Raw genomic sequence first — 17,213 nt, 5'->3', positions numbered from 1 at the left:
TCAGTCAGGCTGAGGTTAAATATTCACAGTTTCAATCTAGAAGTAAGTAATAAACTGCCAACTGCAAATAGGGAACTGGGAGCTATGAACAAGGAAATGGAAAGAAATGACTGGCTTAGTCTTGTTTTATATATTTTGGTTGTCCAGGAAATCCTGATTAAGCTGCATTTGGACCCTAATTGGGGAAGCTTATAGTATTCAAAAAGGCAGGACCCGAGCTTTTGCTAATGAGCCTGTCTGGGACGAATCTGTGAACCGAATTGGGGTTTACTTCAACTTCCATGTTGACTTTTGGTGACAAAGCTACTCCTGCACTGAGGATATCCAGGTAAGATATATTCCTTCCAACCAAAAACTTCCTAGTAGCACCTACCACTCTCATGGACTCTCTGAACATCCAAAATGCAGCTAGCACAATCCTCACTGCATGATGTGTTTGTGGAAATAAAAACAATGCTTATATGGAAATATCAGACTTCTGAAATCCACTTGCAGCAGACTCCTCGCTTACTGGGTAACAGGCAATGTTATCACCTCATGTGAGAGAGGGGGGCTGTGATGCCAGGCTGCAGTCAGGGATGCGAGACTACTGGGGACCTGAGTACATCCCTCCCCAAGGCCTCCATCTCCTGCAAGCCCCGCTTCTACTGCCAGACCCCGGATGAGAGAGACTGGTCAGAAGGTGCCCATGTGGGAGAAGAACCATGGCACTTGTGAGAGGAAGAGGGATGCAAGTGAGGCAGAGGCCAGCTTGCCAAGTCACGCCTGCATTGTGACAGGTTTGAACAGTAACATTAAATCTGTATTTAATGGCTTTTAAGCTTCTTTTCATATTGGAAGTTAGTCACCAAAAACTAACAGGAGAGTCCAGTATACACAGCCAACTTTGTAAGCAAACAGCAACTCTGGCACCTGCAGCTTGACAGCTACAAGGAGAGAGAAGTGTATACAGCATACAGTATATACTGATGAGGGTTGAGAAATGTTTTCGTTTAAGTGGATTACTGAAAACACAGCCAGCTTCTAGCACAGGGCTGGTGCACAGGAACTGATAAGAACACTCCAGTCTGCGCTCAAAAGGGTGTCCAACATTTTCTTACCTCTGGAAGGAGGCAACTGTGTTTGAGTGAATCTTGACTGTATTTAAAGGGGGTGCAGGGTGGAAAATGCTTTTGGAGAGGTTTATGAGAATTTGCATCATAAACTGGGACTGCACTGTGAAAATATGCGTTTAGGGAGTTTTTAAAACTAAATTTACATAAAATCACAATGAGATTTTTTATGTCTGTTATAGGCCAATTAAATGCATTATGCAAACATTTCCAAATTCATACAGAGTTGATCTGGGACATTCAGAGCATGGTTACATATATTGCCCCTGAGGGCTTAGCCCTTTTTCTGAAATACCCAGGTCTGTATCTCTAACTAGTGCTGTAGCCAAGACAAAAGCAAATCACCAAAATTTGAACAGATGCCCTCAGATTAACCCCACGTGCATCAGTTTATCTTTCAATCAATGCCCAGCCATTTAACTCAGAGAGAAAGGAAGACTCTGTGAACCAAAAATTACTCTCAAGGCAACTGCTGGCTATGCAATGGCTGGGTTCATATTGACAGAAAGCTCAGGCGTTATTGAGGTCGAGAGTCTAACGGTTCTTACAGTCTCTGCCTGGGCCATGCAAAGCTGGCATCACCAGTGTGGTCCTATTCCCTGAATCCAATGTGTGATTTCTCCCTTCTGGAGAAGGGAAAATCTCTGGTAAAAGCTAAACCTGCTTCAGAGAGGGATGGAGAAGAACTTCATCTCTGTCACCTATGCAGCATTTGGGACCAAGTGGTGCGCGTCCAGCCCTTTTGGGAGCAAAATGCAAGAAAAGAGGCAGGTGACAAATTGTCCGTCAGCTTCAACATCTGCGAGCTGAGCACCCCGCTAGTCAGTGTGAATGTCTCCTGTTATTACCCTGACTTCAACCTCCCCTGCCCCCTGCTTTGGTTCATCTGGGCCTTACATCCGTCTTCCCGATACCAGTCCTGCAGAGGGGGAAACAGGCTGCGGCAGCATCGATAAGGTCAGGGATACGGATGCAAGGAGGAGCTCTGGGAAGCCCCCGTCTCCCAGATGACAGGACTGGGCCCTTGTCAACTCGTGGGGAGAAGGAAACGTTCGAGTTGGCGGTCTCCCGTCGACCTTGAGCCCCCTCGAAGCCACGCCGCCGCTCCGGGGCCCGGCAGCGCGGGCGGGCGGCTGTCCCCGGTCCCCGCCTCGGGAGGGAGGCAGGCGCAGGGATCCGGGCTGCACGTCGGGGCTGGCCCCGCCGCGCTTGTGGTGGGAGAGCCAGACCTGAGAGGGGCTGGCCTCTGGCAGATGATTGACACCAAACTGGGTGAGGTTTCATGTTTAAAAAAAAAAAAAAAAGAAAGAAAGAAAGAAAAAGGGCGAGCGCAGGGGAGGGGGTGACTGTGGGAAGGGGGAGAAGGAACTACTGTAAGAGTAAGAAGTCCTGCCCAGCTGTTTGCGAAGTTTAAGATTTCCTGTTTCCCCTGCAGCGCCGAACTGAAGTTTTCAGTGAGTCACCCGCAGTCCCGAGCAGCGGAGCCGCGCAGCCCGCTCCCCCGCCGCCCTGCCAGCCCCCGCCGCCGCCGCCGCCGCGGCCTCCCCCCGCTGCCCGCCCCGGCCCGGCCCGGCCCGGCGGCCCCCCCGCGCCCCGCCCGCGGCTCGCCGTCTATGCCGATCGGGCTCCGCGATGACTCCCCGTCTGCCGAGGAGCCTGCGGCGGCTGCTTCTGCGCGTTTGCCTCTGGGTCCTCCTGGGCAGCTGGGTCCCCGCTCTGCTTCGGGGTAAGTGTGCGCCGGCCCGGCGCTCCCGCTTGACAGTTGCTCGGGCCGCGGGCAGGAACGGAGCGGGGCTGGATCGGGGCAGGAGGGAGGCAGGCAGGCAGGCAGGCGTCCGCCGCGGGAAGGGGAGGGGGGGACGCGGTTGCTAAGAAAGTTTCGAGGCTGTAAGCGTTTCGGGAGGGGTGAGCGTGTTTGTTTATTGCCCTGCTGCAAAGTAAGCGGGGAAGAAAGGACTGGGAATCTGGGGGGTTCGCCGCAAAAACCGAGGTCCGTCCGTGGAGGGAGGAGGGGGGAGAGAAGAGGGGACTGGGCAGGAAATGCAGCAGGGTCCGGTCCGGCCGGAGGAGCCCGGCGAGGGCAGCTCGGGAGCTGACCGCTGTCCCCGGGGCGGCGGGGGAGCGGCCGCCCGGCCCTGCAGCTGCCGCCGCAGCTCCCGCACCTGGTGCCGGGCCGCACCGTGTGCTCGGGGGCGGCGGGCCCGGGGGCAACCAGCCGGCCGCGGCCCGCGCCTCCCGCCCCCCTCGGCCCGTGCTGGCGGGTGCGGGATCCAGCCCCCGGCGCCGCTTTTGCGGTGTCCTCTGGGGCGGGGACCAGCTCTGCCCGCGGACGCGCGGGGAGTGGGGCTGGAAGGTGCCCGGGGTGGGACATGGCCTGAGGCGGTGCATGCCGTGCCGGCTCTCGGGGCTGAGGGCCTGCGCGTGGCCACGGAGCTCGCTGCTGCGTGGATCTGCGGCTGCTTACCGAAGTTGCTGGATGTGTGAGTTTCTGCCCACAGCAGAATTAAGCCGCGATTGCGAGCGGTTGGACTGAGAGTAGCAGTCGTTCTTGCGGCACTTAGTGCTCGTGTTGCTCGATTCACTTCTAGTGACACTTTACATCCCTTATTCTGTTTTTACCAAGATGTCCTGAAATAGGTTTTTGAGGCTGTGGCTTGCAGTAGTCTTCGTGGGATAATTTGGAAGGTACTAAGAGCTTAAGGTGCCGCTGCAAAAACAAGGTCCCTGCCCTGAGGAGCTTTCAGTCTCCATCCTACCGGTACTAACCCACATACGTGAACCAACATCTGTAACTGAGAGGTTAGGCCCTAAATCATGTTGCAGCGCAACTGGTGAACCTAAAAAGAGAACATCAGGTTACAGCAAAACTACATCTGAAACCGTTTTGAAGAATTAAGTGGATTTCTGAGATGTCTTGTGATATCATGTCTAGTTTTAGCCTTCAGATAAGATGTGCAGACACCTGGGCTTCTACAAACTTTGCTCTGTGCCCTCTGATTCTCCCTCGTGGTCCATTCACGGTCAATAATGATCTCGAAATTGTTGCTAAAACATAATAACATCATAAACTAGATAGCTCTTGTATAGTTACTGCCAATAGCTGTGTACGGTATGAATAACTTCATGCTTCATTAATAATCCTGTCAAAGTCAACAGGTTTTACATACCTGCAAAGTTACTCATGGAAGCTTAGGGCCAACGAAAAAAAAAACAGTTTAAGAATAAGACACTATGGCGTCCCAGGGCTCAAAATTATATTATTTTAAATTTGAGGTGTGCAGCTTCTTGTTGATTTTGATACATATTTTTATTATTTCTGGTTAATATAAATCATACTCAACTATTGATGGCTTTTATTTCGACCCCAGCCCCAATTTTTTTGCAGATTCCCATCACAAACAGCTTTAAATTAAAAAGCCCCACTTTTGTTAGTCTTGTGTTATTTATTATTAAGCTTTTTTTACTCAACCAGTATAGACAGTCTCAAACTACAGGTAGATTTTAGAAATGGAGATAGCTTAAGAGTTTGTTCTTCTTTCTTGTCATAGGTCCAGTGAGGAAAAAATGTATAGAGTGGTTACAATTCAGCATTTTTCATACTGATCGTCATCTACACCCTACAAAACTGAGTAGACCTGTTGTCAGATAATCTATCCTATAGCTCCAAAAGTTGTTTTAATATTCACCATAGGATTCTATTGTGTCTATAACAGGGAGACTTGGTCAGAAGACAACAGTTCTGTGGGGTCAGAAAGTGTGAGGTTTGGATATTCGTTGTCATTTGGCATCCAAATGAAAACTAGAGCTGCCAAATGTTTGGGGGAAAACAAAACAGTAAAAAGACCTACTTACTTTGTAATAATCAATAGCTCAGCAGTTCAGTGAGGATGGGGCAGGAGAGATACCAGACTCAGGAAAGCTCAATTCCCAGCTGTGCCTACTAACCAGCTGGCTCTTGGTGAAGAGGTTAATACAGCTCCAGCTAAAATTTCATTTTAACATTCTTCACAGCAAAATATTAGACAGGAATGACACATTCCCATAAAGATTCTGGGCAAAACCACAAATTCGTGAGCAGGTCCAGTAGGAACTATCTACTTTGAAAAAGATGCTGTCATGTCCTGTACTACACACAAGTAATTGCATTTTTTTCCATAGAATGAAGGGACAAGGTGTGATTTTTCTGAATGATTGTGAATGCTGTATTGAGCATTTAATCAATAAATGGCAGTGCAAACCAGCAGTTGCCCACATAAGAAATCGACGCTGCTGTATCCAAGTGAATATGAATCGGTAATTTATCTTTGGGGTATCAAAACCAGAAATTTGTTCCTTGGAATAATCTGTGTAATAATTGTTCATTTCTGAACATCAGGAACTTAATTTCTCCATTCAGCCAAACTCTACTTGCATTATTGTCTCCTTATTTTTTAAAAGCCATATCATAGTCAGTTAATTTTATAGTAACAGAATCAAATTTAGAGCTTCAGATATTTGCAAGAGGGAAGTATGAGAACAAACATGGTGGAACATGTTTGTAACATGATTGAATCTAAAATGCATTTCTTCCCCGCATTAAAACTGGCAAATTTCCAGTTATTTCAGAAGGGAAGTAGGAATAGAACACAGATATTATTGCATTTTCTTCTATTTATGGGGTATCCTTGAATTCTAAGACTTTTATACCTAAGACTTTGAAAATCACTTTTATTTAATTGCTACTTTAAGCTCCTTGGCATTAAGACGCTTCTATAATATTCAGGTGGTGAATTCCATATAGGAATGGTTTCTAATAAAAAATGATGAGCCAGATCTTAAGCCGCTGCAAATGAATGTAGTTCCATTAGCATTAGTAGAGTTACATAGAGTTATAGTGTATAAGTTTCCTGAAACAGTTTCAAAAGTAATTTCAAAAAAAGGGTAATGGAATAATTCAGATTTTTTTCATATTAATGATATTTTTCACTTATATTTTATAAACACTTACTATTATATGGCCTACATTTAGCCAAACAGCATTGCTTCAAAATGAAATAGTCCTTTCTGGGATGAATTGTTACAGTTTCAAAGATGTAGTATGCTATAAAGGTGGCTGATAAAAGTTGTCATTGTGACAAGGTTAATTCTGAACTTAGGAGCAAAGATGGTGTCAGGTTCTTACCAGAAGGAAAATTCTTCATACTTTCGTTTTGTTTTTTTTTTTTTTTTTCAGGACTAGGCTTTTAGAAAGGAGTTGCTCTTTTGAGGGGAGGAAAAAGAGCGTAGTATCACCGTACTACCAGTTGTTGGAGTTCCCCATGCTTGCTTGTATTTCCTCTGCAGGAAAGTTTTAAGATGATATTTTTGAATTTGTGGCATAGGAACTTTTTTTTTCTCAATAATGTATGTCTGTGCTATATGCACTTTGCTAGCATTCACTTTGTATCACTGTCACTCCTCTGACCTCAGAAGAGCTGTGCCTCACTTATAATATAGCAAGAATGAGCAAAACCAACTGGTTGGGCCCAATTTGTTACTCTCTTGGATTTTCCATAATAGGCTGTATTAGTATCAGCTAGGTATGAAGTATTATCAGTAGTGCAATGACAGCTTTTGGTCTGAAAGTGGTCCGTGCAGTCTCCACTCTGGCTGGCATGGCTACAGTTGAGTGTCGGTGGCACAGTGAAAGTCAGGGCTTCCAGCCACCGTTGTGGCCCCATGGTCCTGGGACCAGCAGGAGGAAGGTGAGTGTTACAGTCCTGGTCTGCCCGTGGTCCCCACAGCCCCTCTGGCACCTGGTGAGCTGAGGAACAAAAGGGATGTCCTGAGGCAGATGGAGGCCGGCGGTGCCACGTAGGAGCCCTTTGACTCAGGGGAAATTACCAGGTAGGCACATCCCAGGGACATCAGCTAGTTTGTATTGCCAGAACATTGCGAACTCAGTAAAATGGACTGAGATACCAACTAGTTCTGTGCAGATGTTGGAGAGTACAAGGGATTTCCAGCATGGAGTAGTGGAGAGCCAGTCCTGTTATGAAAAAGAAAGCGGGCTGAGTCCTAGTTGAAGAGATTTAGTGCTGAGATTTTGGTTTACTTAATAGGTCTTTACCCTTAAATTTTGTTGGGGTTAGAAGGTCGGGTTTTTTTCTTTTTCCCTATAGGATAATGGGAACTGTTTTCTAAACTCTTATAATCAAGAATAAAATAAAAGGTCACAACAAAATACTTGTGCTTTTTTATGAACTCTAATTATGGAAGGTTAAAATAGACCAAAATAAATCAGAAAGACTATGCCTGGTTTTCGACAGACTAGTTATAAGCCCTTTTGAAGTTTAACGTCAATGACAGATGGAAGTGGTCAGAGTTGTATTAAGAAACAGTGGAGAAACTTCTTACTACAGGGGATAGATTGCTTTTACAGCAAGGAGTGGGCATACACCCTGGGGCAGGGCATTGTAGTTAAGGCAAATGCCGCTGATCTGTATGCCACTGTACGCAATAAGTTAATGCCAAATACTTGCAAGATTGGGTTCACAGTGACCCAGCTAAGTCTTCAACGGTTATTTTTCATAGTATGTCTTCATTCTGGCATAAAGACAGAGCAGCAGCACTGGCAGTGGTTGAGTACAACCATTTATATCCTACTGCCTGAAAGAACAGAGATTTAGTTAGTGTACAGATGTTTAGGGTAAGATATGTAGAGAGAGCTAACCACTTCAAACACCATCCAGTGATGAAAAACTTGTCCAAAGTAGGAGTTAGAACTAACAAATCTCACCAGGAGTTTCTTAATTCTATTTCTGCTGATGACAGCATACCCTTGTCTGTTTGTGTCCATTAACTTCTAGGGATTTAAGCAGAATTTAAATTGGAGCCTGTATTAAGGGGTCTGCCCCACAGTACATAGGAATTCCTGAGTCAGGGACTAATGTCCATTTTTTTGCATTGCTGCAAAGTTTAGCAACTCTTTCGGATTTTAAGGAACAGTAACATGTGGCAGGAGAAATACTAGTTGCCAATTTGTCCATGTTTGTGCTTTTTTTTTTTTTTTAATATGCTGTTTCCTTGCTCTTTCTCTTGCTCTGAAAGTCATTGTGGTTGTTAGAGCTGGAACTACCTGTCCTTTTTTTCATATGGGCTTTAAAGCCTTTTCACCTCTGGGAAGATCATCTGGGGAAGGAGTAGTTTTCCTTTGCTCAGACAACTGGTATTTAGCAAGAACTTCCTGCTGGCATTCATCCCTGCATTAATCTGGTTAGAATTAGGGCTGGTTGAGAGTTTTTGACAGTGTTTTTCATGGGAAAATGCTGATTTGTCAAAACTGAAACAATTTGTGGAAATGTACCAGTTTCCATTAAACTTTCATCAGGAAACCTTTTTTTTTTTTTTTTTTTTTTTTTTTCCTAGTCCACGGTGGAATTTCTGATCTAGAAAGATAGAGAGAGAAAGAGAAATCATCATTAATCAATAAATAGAATAATCACTGGTCAAGGATGGAAGAAAGGCAGCGCCAAGTGCCTGGTCTGACTCATAGAATGCACATTTGAATCTGGAGCTCCCCCTATCCACTCTCCCCAGGATATTGGAGGGCTGTCACTCTCTCGTTGTGCATGCATGCACCAACACCCCTACACCCACCACTTCGAATGATTTTAGTTTCACTCTGGTTGTGAATATGAAAATGTATGAAATGTTACAGCACTTTTTGGGGCAGGAAAAACATTTTCCTGACTGTTTTTTAGGTTGACCTGTAGCCATGTGTTCGTTTTCTACTTGTTGAGTGGGAATGGCAGTGCTCTGAATAACTGGTGTCTTCTAGTCTTTGTTTCGTATCATAATAACAAGCTGTATTCAGAAATTTCTGTCGTGCAAAGGAACCACAATTTTTATTACTAACAGTCCTGACGGTCTGATTCCAGGATTCCAGTTCTCCACTCAGCCAGAGTAGTATTTTGACAAAAATTTGACTGAAATTAATAGATTTCAGGAACAGATAAAGGAGTCTGCTTCCTCACACTTAAAGCATCCTTCAGTTTACAACCCAGCAGATGCATCACTACAATGACACCTAGGGTTAACATTGTGCCTTTGAAGTGGTAAGCTGGAACCAGAGGTATTAGAAAGCTGTCTTCTATTTCCTACATACCTTCTGTTTGTACAAAAGGACTTTGGCCCACACCCTCAAAAGAGCTGTTGCCCTGCTTTGTAAGTAGGCATCTGAGGTTTTAAGGTAAAAAAGAAAGACTTATCAAGCAGCCAAAGCCGTAAACTCAGCCAGCGATTTGAAAGTCACACCACATTCTTTCTGGCTTGGTTATAGTCACCAGTAATACAAGTTTTGAAAGGTAGCCTCTGCCCCCTGTGCAGTTGATCGGTTCCTCCAAAACATTACATTGGTATACCTGTGGGCTTCATTTAATTCAGCGTTTAAACTCAGTTAGAAAAACTGGTCTATGCAGAAGACATTAGAAAATCCATCTTGTGTTCCCAAGGTCATGGTGGCTCTGTCAGGGCTTAGAGACTTCCTTCTGTTAGAAAAGCGAGTTAATTTGAACAGTACATACTCAGAGAGCAGCAGGAAGGTTTCACAGTCTTACTCTTCAGAGCAACATTTTCCAAGTAAATACCCAAGTGTGGTTCTTATGTGCCTGGGGCACTTTAATGGGCCTCTTTCTTTAAAAACTAGCATTGTGCAAGTGGAACACATGCAGGGCCAGATTGTCAGCTGGCATAAATCAGCTTTACTCTGTTGCAGGCAAGGAACCTGCCCTGATTTATACCAGCTGAGAATCTGGCCACGGAATAAATAATAGGCAACTGTATGTTATGAAGCTGTAATTCCCTCGAGGGGGCTTTTGTGATATCAGTCTTACAGGAGCCAGAGTGATCTGTTTCTCTTTCTTGGAGCAAAATAGTAATTTGACTGCAGTATTTTGAAGTCCTCAGAGCATTAGGAAAGAGAGATTTCAGGCCATCGAGGGAAAGAAGATGCTTCCAAACTTCTTGTAATGTATCATTAAGGATTTTTGCGCAGGAAGAATCACGGGAGGAGAATTTTGGAGGATGGAGATTAATTGGTTTGGGATAGGTAGTTGCAAAAAAGAGAAATGTGTAAGAGGGATGATTTCTCATTGAGACCAGGCCTTTCCTTCGAAAGCAGTCGTGTACGTTTCCCAAGCTGTATGAAAACTGAAGCTTCCTCATCACTGATAAGCTGCTAGTGCTGGTGTAATTAATGAGGAAGCAAAGTGAAGAATGGGAAATGAGGACTAAGGGGCAAACTCCTCCTCAGAATGTGGACTGGTTTTTAATTTTGTTTAACGTTTCACCCAGAAGGGTCATAAGTGAGCTAGTACCCATTTTATTGACTTAGAAAGAAAAGGGGGGTCAGTTAGATTTTCCAAGAGTTAACCTGTAGTTCTCCTGGGTCTAAATATTTTAGATGTGAGATGCGGGTGAGCCACCTCCCTCTGGTTTTAATCCTGCTGGGGATTCTGCATCCCAGAATGGGAGTAAGCACATCATGCATATACGTCACCTGTTGGCATGGTTAGGTGGTGCCTTGGGCTTTTGGATGATAATGTAGTAATTTTGTAGATTTCATCTCACTAACTAATATAAGCACATTTTTAATGTTGCTGTACAAGAGGTGAACTTTGAAACAGACCACAGACGATTACTAATGGGTAATAGTCTGATATTGACTAATATCACTTCTTATTTTCAGGGAAGGAAGCAGAAGCAGCTGTCCAAGATTCTTGTGTGTCTTGAGATGCTGATCCGGTCTGATCCTTGAGGTCTAATTAGTACCGCAGATACTATTGACCGCTTGCTATATAAAGCTGCGGAACAGCAGTGATTTTGATAGCATGGCTTAGGCAACAGTTTAAGAAAAGTTTTAGTGCTCAAAGGGAGCTGAAATTTCTTACCATTTTGACTGCTCCCCTTGTTTTTAGGGTTACCTGTCTGTCCTGACCAACTTCCATGTGCTTTGGGAGCTCTGTGGCTGGAGCAAATCTGAAGTCATAGTTACATCAGGACTTAGCTTACCTTGTGCACTTAAGAACGCCCCAGGAGAGTATTGTGTGTGAATATCTTCTGTCCCTTAAAGTGCATGCTTGGGGAAATATGGTAGATGTAACTACACTTTTTCCCTTTCCAGTTTTTTTTTCCAGCTGCCTAGTGTCTTAAAATATTCCTTCATTAGACAATTAGTATCAATTGTTTGATTTCAGGCCACTGCTAAAGGGAGGTCTGTAGCTACATGTTAGTTTATTCAACTCACTGTAAAGCTATTAATTAACGTGGGGTAGCACTTTTCTGTTATCCTGAGCAAGACTTTACATAGGCTGCTTTTTTTTTTACCTCTTACCCTAAAATGGGCTGCACTGTAAAAATACACACAATTAAGGATGTATCTTTTTCATTATGTTATCAATAGTGTTAAGATGGAAAGACAATAAAATCACGTGCGGGAGTTCAGCATCTGACCAGCACTGAGTTGCTTATGGAGTTCACATGACAGTTGGTTACTTCCTGCTCTCAGGATGCTCCCCCCTGACCTCCATAGCTATCTTAAGCTTTCCTGTAACATGACTGTGTAGTGACTCCAGGGTGCCCCATTCTTCTTGAGAAACTCATAGAAAGAGTGCAGGAATTAAGAAGTAAATCTTTGTGTGTTTCACTAATGGGAAGAATTTAATGAGGTTTTCAACAGCACAAATTTGTCAGTCTGTGATCAGGAACCCATGAAGATTTCAAGAGAAGAGCTGTCATATGCAGGTGGTGGTTGATCCTTTATTTCCTTTGGCTGGTTCTGCCCGCAAGCATGCAAGCAATTACCCTTCTCATTTGTCTCCTGCATACAAGATCTAGGACTCTGCAGTGACTGTGCTGTGGCAGTTGGCCAGCTGCCCTGCTGTGTACCTTCTACCTCCCCACAGTTACCATTACCGATTTTCACGGTTGCATTGTCTCCTTTTCCTACAGTGGTTAGAGGCTTTGCCCAGAAAGTGGGAGGCCCATGGTCATGTCACTCCTTAGCCTATCTAAACTCCATCAGTGATGGGCTCTGAGAGGAAGGATCCTTGCTGGCTGAGACTGGGCAGGGCTTTAGAGGCGGCAGTCTGCAGAGAAAGGGTTGACGTGTGTGCGGGTGGTCCCCCGAAGCATGTCAGAGGAGAAGAAAGCCTGTTCCCTGATGGATTCATTCATTATTCCAGCCCCTGCAGGGTGACTGATATTCTCTCCAGGGAGTTCACAGAACAACAAAGAGGGACTTTACATACAGGATCTTTTTTCCTTTTTAAACTGAAAACAACCGTTTCTCATCCTCATGAAAAGATCAGAGAGGACCATGTAATAGTCATGACTTTGTAAGCCTCTTTAGTGAAGCTTTCACAAAGTAACTAGGTCAGTGATACGTGCTTCTGGGCTATTGAATTTCCACTCTTCCCCTCAGTCTGTTCTTCCATTTCCTCACCCAACTTTACCACAAGGGAATGCCTTAAGGCAAAAATCTGGGAAGCTGATCCTTTTATTGCATTTGTTGTATTCTCATCTGGTATGTACAGTGCCAGACCATCAGGCTTGCAAAGCTGGCATAGCCCAAGTTTGCATGTAAACAGCAATACCACATTATCTGGTTGTAACTAAAGCCATATCTGCTTTCTCTCTGCCTCTGGATAATAGAAATAGGAAGACATTCAGCGGGAAGAGATTGGTGAGTTATTCTGGAAAAGGGAATACAACTGAAAAGTGTTTCTTCATCTTTGTTTTTCTTTCTCCATCAACTCCTTTCTCACACACTCCTTACTTCTCGCATTTTATACTTTTGCCTTGAAGTTTCTGCCTGGCTGGGGGCTTTCGTGTTCCCACTCTTCCCTGAGGCCACACTGGTACCATGAATATTAGCGCAACAAGAAGCAGCCTAGAGCTTCCCGTATGTACATGTCCCCTGCCTTTAATGTGTATAAAGGAAGATAAAAATGTGATTCAAATTAAATCAGCAAAATCCAGGAACATGGGATTCAGAGTGAGGACTCAGGCATATCCCATGTAGATTTTGAGTTGTTTAAAAAATAGGCACTTGAGCCTAAAAGAAAGATTTCAATGTATCTGTATTAGGCATGAAAGCTCCTCCTATACATGTTGGAGGGGTTTAGAGGCTCATTCTTTGACGTGGGAGGAGGAGGAGGCAAGACACATTGGTGACTTAGAACTGAGAACAGCTTTTGTATCTTGACCCATGGTTAAAGCAGCGAGCTAGGAGGTGAGACGCCTGGGTTCAGTCTCTTAGTCTCTGGAGACCCAAACCCAGATCTCCAGCTTCCCACGATTTCATCCATTTTATTTTTGATGCCACCATTAAACTTCAGTACAGTTATTTCTATTAGAATTTCCACAGTTTCAACTAGTTCTGCTTAACATGTGGCAAAAAATTAATGCACTGATGTGTTAATTACAGTTTCTATAGACAATTATAGAATTTGTGGGAAATGAACAGAGATTGTTTCAACACTGGTCTATTGTGATTGGGAAATTGAGGTTCAAAGAGAGTCATAACCACTGTTATTTCTCAACAGAAATTCTGGATTAAAGCCCTAGGAGCATCCAGAAATTTTCATCAGTCTCAAATACCCTGCCAAGTTCAATAAGATACAATTAGCACTTTTTTCTCCCCTATTTTTCTCAGGTTAGAGGCTGTGTGCTAGGAGCTGCCAGGTAATGGTGAGGCACAAGGAAGCTTTGGTAGCTTGCTTCAGTTTGACCATTTAAGGTCTAACTCTTCCTTCAGTTGTCTACATATATATTTTTCATGGTTCAGCCAACTTGCACTTGCCCTGACTTGGCTTTTTTGTTCTGGTGACTTGTAGCATGATTGTCAGGCACATACCTACTGGTGGTTTGAAGTCAGAAACGTATTGGCCTTCTCATGGGTGAAGGTGGGTAGCAAATGCTAGAAGCAAACTGCTAATTATTTGAAGTATCCTACCCTTGAAAGTTAATGACAAGGCACATTTACCACTATCGTAACCACATACCTAGAGATACAAAACACTGACACCTACCTTTCCAAGCTGTTGCTTAGCATGAGTAGTTAGACTACCTGTACAATCATCACTCTTCCATTTAAAAGGTGGATTTTGTTTTAAGTTTCCATTTTGTGCTTTTGAAATGGAGGTATAGATAGCTTTGACCAGAGCAGTAATTTCCACTCGATTATCCTTAGGCCCGCAGTGGGTTAGGAAGGAGGTAGTGCTGTTTGTTTAGGGAACCATACTGCCTTTTTAGCATTTTCAGATAAAAGTTTAATGTTAATGGTTGCCTGCCTTTTGAAAATGACTGACTGTTGTGGTTTTGAACATATGAAGAACAAAAGAATTAGGAATGGTACCTACAGCTGCTATTCCCTGGCTAGATACAGACTTGGTCAGATATGCAGGTAGTTTGCCATGCCTTTGTAAGATACCACACATCCCACAAACACCAGTAACTGGGAGCATTTGCCTCAAGGCAAATGTAAGGTAGTGCAACCTGCTCTGCCTGAATGCTAAACTGTGGGTAGGAGAGGTCACGTGGAAGTTCACCACAGTTAGTTGATGGAGAATAAGGTGTTAAGCTGTGCTAACCTGGTATTTTAGACTCTGTGGGGGATGAGATTATGAAAGGTGAACAAGCATCTATTCCAACAAATGAAAGCTGTAGGTGAACTACATCACTCCCGAAACAAGGTGTGCATTTTTAACAAACAGGATAATTTCATTGTTAGAGCCCTGCCAAAGGATGTGATGGACTTCCCAATGTGAACCTCTAAATCAAGACAGTGTTTTGCTTTTTAAAGATATACCCAGGAAGTTAGGGCTTTGCGAAACTAGCTGAGTAGAATGATTTTACTTGCAGAAGGCCAAACTGGGAATATCATCCCAGCTCTTCCTGGCATAGAGGTGCTGTAACCTACGAATCTGTGATGCAGCAGGTTACCACCACCAGGCTGGTATCACTCAAGTCCCTCTCAGAATTAGGACTAGCATCTCCAGAAGTAACAAACAGTTAAGCTACTCTGCTAACTAGCCCTGTGCAAGAATATTTCAAATATGCATGAGTTATAAAATCTTGCATCCAAGGAATTAAAAAAATGTCTCTATTCCTACGGAGCACTTTCCTCTAGTATGACCTAAGCTATTACTGCATTTGGAAAGCTAGAAATTGTTGTGTTTTGTGAGAACACTTTTTAAAACATACTGTGTTCTACATGAGTGCAATATTTGTGAAAAATGCCAAAGTGACAGCTTTAGAGAATGAGCTGCCCATGTCACTGAACAGTTACACCAGAAACCATAACAAAGCATGCAACTGGCTCGTGATGTTTAAAGGGATGCTGAGTGGTTCAGCTACTATGGCCATGTTATGCACAGCCTCCTCAATGACAGTTATTGAAATAGTATTTTCATGACATAACTATGAATCCACTTGCCATCCGATGAAAATGATCAAGGCATTTCATAGAAGCCCTTAGACATCCTGCAGACTATTACTGATTTCTACAGTTGAGCAAGTGCCCTCCAGATGAAGGATGATGATGTGCTATGACCAATATCCAGAAACATTCGGTGACTCTAAACTGTTAAACATCAGCTAGTATAATTTGACATAGCAGCACTCAGAAATCACAGATTAGCATCTGCTGAAGATCTTATCCTATTAAATTTAACTAATACATGTGACAGTAAACATCTTCTGTCCTGTGGTAGCAAGATGAGGAATGTTATGCTGTTGCCAGAAACGAACTGCACCATTTAAACGTTTATGAAGTGTCATCATATTTTGCTTTTCATAGTTCTCAGCTGTTAGAAAGAAATCATTGAAGTAATTGGACGAAATTTGAGATATTCAGATGAAAATTAAGAGGCAATGGAAGGTTTGCTTCTGAACTACTGCTTGATACGCTTGATCTTGTGTTTCTGTCTTATCTCTTCCCAGCTTTCTCCCTGAAACAATTCCTTCAAAAGAAGTAATTGTTTTGTAGACACTTAAATTAGTTTCTTCTTTGCAATGTTTCTTTAAAACAAGCTTGTAAGTGTATATGCTGTCTTGGAGTGCTGATGAAAGATTATGGTCTTGAGAATGACTTAAGATATAGCTTGAGAACTGAAATAGTGGGTTTACAGAAACAATGACCATATCTAGAGCAACTGGGAGGGGAAAACCCTAGAAATCCAACTCCATGTGTATATTTCACATTTACAATTTTATTCTGCCTCATCATAAATGAAGTGTAAGAGCCTGCAGTCTCTCACACATCTTCAGGCAGGTAGACTAAACATTTTAGACTGGCAAGTTCCTTCCCACTGAGCCTAGTGTAGGAATGTCCTCACCTTACGCTGTAATGCCAACCCTGCTGGGGGCTGGCTGCTGCAAGCAGTGAGTCATGTATTGTTTTATGGAGTGAGAATTGTTGTATTCCTACATGCAGATTTTTTAGTGTCCAGGGCCGATTTTTTTAATGTGGGGGCTTACCTGCTGGACCATGCACGCATGCGGAAGACACTGTCCTTAAAATGCTCAATTTTATAGTATAGTGAATTAATTCTTCGCATGTGATTTAGAAATAATGGCAAAGGTAAGGACCTTTCAGTGAACTTTCAAGGGATGTACTTAGGGGTGAAACACCTATTTATTTCAGAATGGGCAGGTTCCACCCATGGCTTTTATTTTCCTTTAAGCCCAGTAGAATTTCAGCCTCAAATAGAAATGAAGAAGCTGATTACTTTTTCCCTTATTTCAGCAGGATGGTATTGCCAGCTAATGATTCATAGTCTCAAAGGTAACCGGAGGGAGTCATTTGCAAATGCATTAAAAGAAACAGCTAATACCTGGGGGATATGTTAGCAAATTTACCTTTGGCAGATAAAGGAGATGTTGCTTTGTTGGTAGAGATATTTCTTTAGCAAGAAATCTGATAACTCTCTAACAGCATGCCACAGCAGTAGGATTACTGCAACAGAAATCAGCAAAAGAAAGTTTTCCTAAGGTTGAATATCATTAGAAGAGTGTATTTTTATGCATGTGCCCTTTTCTCAATACTCAGTATATAATTCCCATTAACGGTTGTGGAAGTTA

At 43.5% G+C, this 17,213-nt stretch overlaps 1 protein-coding gene across 1 annotated transcript in view; it reads left to right on the top strand.

Moving 5' to 3' along the window:
- Positions 1–2,428: 2,428 nt before the first annotated feature.
- TGFBR2 (transforming growth factor beta receptor 2) overlaps positions 2,429–17,213 on the top strand; it is a 66,548-nt gene continuing 51,763 nt past the window's right edge. Inside the window, exon 1 of the mRNA XM_030009666.2 lies at positions 2,429–2,838. Within this exon, the coding sequence (XP_029865526.1) occupies positions 2,745–2,838 (94 nt within the window). The 5' untranslated portion in view covers positions 2,429–2,744. The remainder of the gene's footprint in view (positions 2,839–17,213) is intronic.

This window comes from Aquila chrysaetos, chromosome 3 (assembly GCF_900496995.4).
Source record: "Aquila chrysaetos chrysaetos chromosome 3, bAquChr1.4, whole genome shotgun sequence".
Classification (NCBI taxonomy): Eukaryota; Metazoa; Chordata; class Aves; order Accipitriformes; family Accipitridae; genus Aquila; species Aquila chrysaetos.
This window is presented reverse-complemented; position numbering and strand designations above follow the sequence as displayed.